The sequence below is a fragment of the Physeter macrocephalus genome, chromosome 3 (assembly GCF_002837175.3).
Source record: "Physeter macrocephalus isolate SW-GA chromosome 3, ASM283717v5, whole genome shotgun sequence".
In the NCBI taxonomy this organism is placed as follows: Eukaryota; Metazoa; Chordata; class Mammalia; order Artiodactyla; family Physeteridae; genus Physeter; species Physeter macrocephalus.
In genome coordinates, this window is record NC_041216.1 from 30,177,667 (window position 1) to 30,181,802 (window position 4,136).

A 4,136-nucleotide genomic window follows, 5' to 3' on the forward strand; every position below is an offset into this window, starting at 1 on the left:
GAGGCCTGGTCGTTTCGGCGGGATGGCCAGCCCCCGAGGGCCCTGAACCCGGTCCTTAACCTTCCTGCTTCCCTTTCCTCATCTGGCGGGCGGGGGTGATGAAACCTGGCTCCCAGACTGTCACGAGCCTCTGACCAGCTCACACGTGCCGAGAGGCCTGCCTCGTGCCCTGCGCAGCCCTGGCTCCAGGTGCCCCGTGGGCGTCCGTGGAGTCAAGGACGGGAGTGAGAAATGGGACAAGGGCCCATGAACGGACCCGGCTCCTGGCAGAGGCTGAGGGGCTGGAACCCGGAACCCAGGGGCCGGGCCCCGCTTAGGGCCGGATGGAGAGGGCCGAGCACGGTTATGCACAGGTGGGGGTGGGATGCGGCTGCAGTGGGGGAGGGGGAGGGGGTACTGAGGGCTTCTGGGACATCCGCTTTCTCAGGGGGGTTGGGAAGGTGGAGCCGGGAATTTGGGTGAAGGCGCTTGGCTCAGAGTAGCAGTGATGGGCAAGGAGGCTGATTAGGGCAGGTGTGGGCGCCACTGGGCTGCAGGGAGACCTCAGGCAGGTCCGCAGTGGAGCCTTCCACCTGGCAGCTGGGGGGAGTGGGAGAAACCAGTAGCTAGACTGGTCAGGACTGGGGGTTTGCCGGGTAGCTGTGGTCAAAGGCAAGGGGGAAAGGGGAGGCCAAGATCCTACGAGGGAGTACTCCTGGGGGTCACGGATGTCGCCCCACTTGGGAGCTAACGGGCTAGCCCGCCGCGGTTTCAGGGATGCTGCAGGAGACGCACGAGCCCAGGTCAGAGGCAGAGGACTGTTGGTCACGGGGAAACAACGTCCGGCGTGTCAGCGGGTGTGTCTGGACGATGCTGCCCACGGCGGCCGCGTCGCAAGAGGGGAACCGGGGGCCTGTGGCCAAGCTTGGTCCCCGCCCCTCGAGGTCGCTCTCTGACCAACGGCCCCGGGAAAGGCGGTCAGGTCTGGTGCCTGCCCCTGGCATGCTCCGCAGGGTCAACGGGGTGGACCTTGAGTCCAGTTTCTGGTCTGGCAGAGGCGGCAGCGGATCCGACGGGGACTGGTGACCGGGAGAAGGTCATCAAGAGGATGTGACTGCCGTCGCCCCTCGAGGCAATTAGAGTGTTGACGAAAATGGTCAGTAAGCAATCTAATACAGGGATCGACGCAGAAAGACAAGTATCATGTGATGTCGCTTATATGTGGAATCTAAAAAAATGGTGCAGATGAACTTACTCACGAAACAAAAGTAGAGTCACGGATGTATTGGAAAACAAACTTATAGTTACCAGGGGGGAAAGCCAGCGAGGGGGATAAACTGGGAGACCGGGACTGACAAATACACACGACTATATATTAAATAGATAACTAATAAAACCTACTGTACAGCACAGGGAACTCTACTCAACACTCTGCAATGACCTAGATGGGAAAAGAATCTAAAAAAGAGTGGATACGTGTAGATGTATGACTGATTGACTTTGCTGTGCCCCTGAAACTAGCACAACATTGTAAATCAACTATACTCCAGTAAAAAATTTTTTTAAATCTAATATAGGAACAGAAAAGAGTTTTATCTGAGCCAAGCTGAGGACTCTAGGCCAGAAGCCAGCCTCTCAGATGCCTCTGAGGAGCTGCTCTGGAGAAGCAGGGTTTTCAGCACGGTTTTATATCTTGTCAGAACAGAGAACATCAAACACGCCACGGATGCATTCCTTCAGGGCTTCAAAAAACCAGAGCAGCGTGTCCACAGCGAGTCCGGATGGCCTTGGCCCCTGGGAAGGGATGCTGCCGGCTGCCTGAGCCTTCAGTGGGTGGGGAGGGGGCGGGGCAGGTAAACTGTAGGTCCACAGACCCAAGAGAGGACTGGGCAGAGAACTGAGCATCTGCCCGCTGACACACAGCGCTGGGTGTCGTGCTCGTTTCCTGGGGCCGCGTCCCGAAGTGCCACAGACTGGGAGGTTTCAACAGCAGCAACGTGTCCTCTCACAGTCTGGAGGCCAGAAGTCCAAGGTCAAGGTGTCTGCAGGGCCGCACTCCCCCTGAAACCTGTAGGGGAAACTCTCCTGCCTCTTCCAGCCTCTGGCGGTTGCCGGCATTCCTGGGCTTGTGGGCACGTCACCCCGATCTCCGCCTCTGTCTCCACGTGGCTGTCTTCGCCCTGTGACTCTCTCTCCTCTTCATGTTGGACTCAGGCCCGCCCTGCTGTCCTCATCTTTCGGTTTCTTTAAACATTTATCTATTTATTCATTTGGTTGCACTGGGTCTTAGTTGCGGCAGGCGGGCTGCTTAGTTGTGCCACGCCGGCTCCTTAGTTGTGGCACGTGAACGCTTAGTTGCGGCGTGCGTGTGGGATCTAGTTCCCTGACCAGCGATCGAACCCGGGCCTCCTGCACTGGGAGCGTGGAGTCTTCAGCACTGGACCACCAGGGAAGTCCCTGATGTCCTCACCTTAACCCGGTGACACCTGCAAAGACCCCACCTCCAAATAAGACCACGTCCACGCGTATGGAGTGATGGTGGTTAGGACTTGAGTGTACCTTGTGAGGGGACACAATTCTCCCCGTGAGAGAGGGGTATACACGTGCAAACAGCGAGGGGGCTCAAATGGTACTCGGCGCTGTCCACAGGCGCGCCTTGGTCGTGGCGGGGGACGGGGGCTCCTGCCGGGTCTGGCTGTGGCTTCCCCTGACCTGGGTCCCCCTGAGTTTGCGATGCTTCTTTCCTGGGGCTTTTGAAAGGCTGTTTCCACTCCCACCGGCAGGTGGCAGAATCGTCCACACGGGGCCTTCAAGCCAGAGCCCGGAGCCGGTGCGGAGTCTGTAAGCAGGAGGTGAAGATCATCTTCTCGTCCCGTCCCGTGGGGCGGGCGGAAGGCTTCAAGGTCTCAGCTGGGAGGTGTTGGCTCTTACCTGAAGAATACCCACGTCGGGCCTATTTTAACGTACCCTGAGTTCATTTTATTACAAGCCTAATAACCGTCTCTCGTGCCAGAACCCCTTCTAACGCACCCTGCTGGGCACAAGTCACCTGTCTCTACACTCTTTTGCCGCTGAAGCAAGACATTCACTGGAGGCTGGTTTCGGAAGGGCTGACTGGGAGGCCCTGGTGCCGGGTTCTCTGTTCAACACACTTACTTGTTGAGCGATTTCGGGGGAAACTGGAATTCTCCGTAGGAGATGGTGTCCACCGCGTTTAAGGCTACCCTGACCACCTGCTGGCACTGAAGGCTGATGAAGTCGTATTTGCAGATGAGCAGCGCCTGGTCGGTGATGAGCACCAGCCGCTCCTTTTCGTTGTTCCAGTGATCGACCCTGCGGGCGGCAGCGGTTACGTAGGCGCCCGGGGCGCACCGGTGCCCGGGCCCCTCCCCAGCGCGCGCCCCCTTACTCGGTCAGCAGCCACACCCCCTGGATGTCGCCGTCCTCCACGGGCCGGACCACCACGCGGATCTCCTCCACCGCCTGCTCGATGGTGCCGGGCTGCTGGGAGCGTGCGGGGCGGGCCGGGGGCGGAAGTCACAGGTCACGCCCGCTCGCCCGCCCCGCTCACCCACGCCCTCTCCCGCCCCCGCTCCCAGCCTCACCCGGAACACGAAATACTCCTTGACGCGGGCGCGCCGCGTGGGGTCGTGGACATTGAGCGGCCACAGCGTCTGTCGCAGCGGAGTGTCCGTCCCCAGCCGCCCCCCGCCGCAGCCGCCACCAACGCTGCCTCCCGGCCCGACTTCCTCGTCAGCCGCCAGCAGCGCCGTGGGGCTCGTGCCCGCCGAGTCCACCGAGTCCCGCAGCTGCAGCATCGCCGCGCCCGCCACCGAGCGACCCCGGACCGGAACCGACTCGGCCGCCGCCGCCGCCGCCGCAGCCGCTACCTCCGCCGCCTACGCCGGGCCCTCGGCCCCGCCCCCGGGCCCGCTCCGCGCTGAGGCCCGCTGCGATTGGCTCCGCCTCTCCAGCCCCGCCTCAGACTCCGCCTCCTCCCTCCCCCTCCGGCCCTCGCTATTGGATCGTCCCCAGCTGTCTTCCGCGATTGGTCCTTCCCGCCGCCGTTCACAATCGCTCCCGCCCTTCGATGCGCCGGAAGAGCGCGCCGCGCGCACGCCCACTTCCTGTTTACGCGTCGGGGAAGGGCGGGGCCC

The 4,136-nt window shown here is 61.6% G+C and overlaps 1 protein-coding gene across 2 annotated transcripts; it reads right to left on the minus strand.

Moving 5' to 3' along the window:
* Positions 1–3,033: 3,033 nt before the first annotated feature.
* On the minus strand, positions 3,034–3,901 carry LOC112065324 (tumor protein p63-regulated gene 1-like protein). 2 transcript variants are annotated; one of them, XM_024125648.3, is made up of 3 exons: positions 3,585–3,901; positions 3,389–3,483; positions 3,034–3,312 (listed from the first exon to the last, which is right to left on the minus strand). In XM_024125648.3, exons 1-3 carry the CDS (start codon positions 3,795–3,797, stop codon positions 3,132–3,134), a joined length of 489 nt encoding a protein of 162 aa, XP_023981416.1. In that variant the 5' UTR covers positions 3,798–3,901; the 3' UTR covers positions 3,034–3,131. The 2 variants fall into 2 exon arrangements, with proteins under 2 accessions (XP_023981416.1, XP_023981417.1); XM_024125649.3 differs by having other exon boundaries at positions 3,063–3,312; positions 3,389–3,480; positions 3,585–3,896.
* Positions 3,902–4,136: the final 235 nt, after the last annotated feature.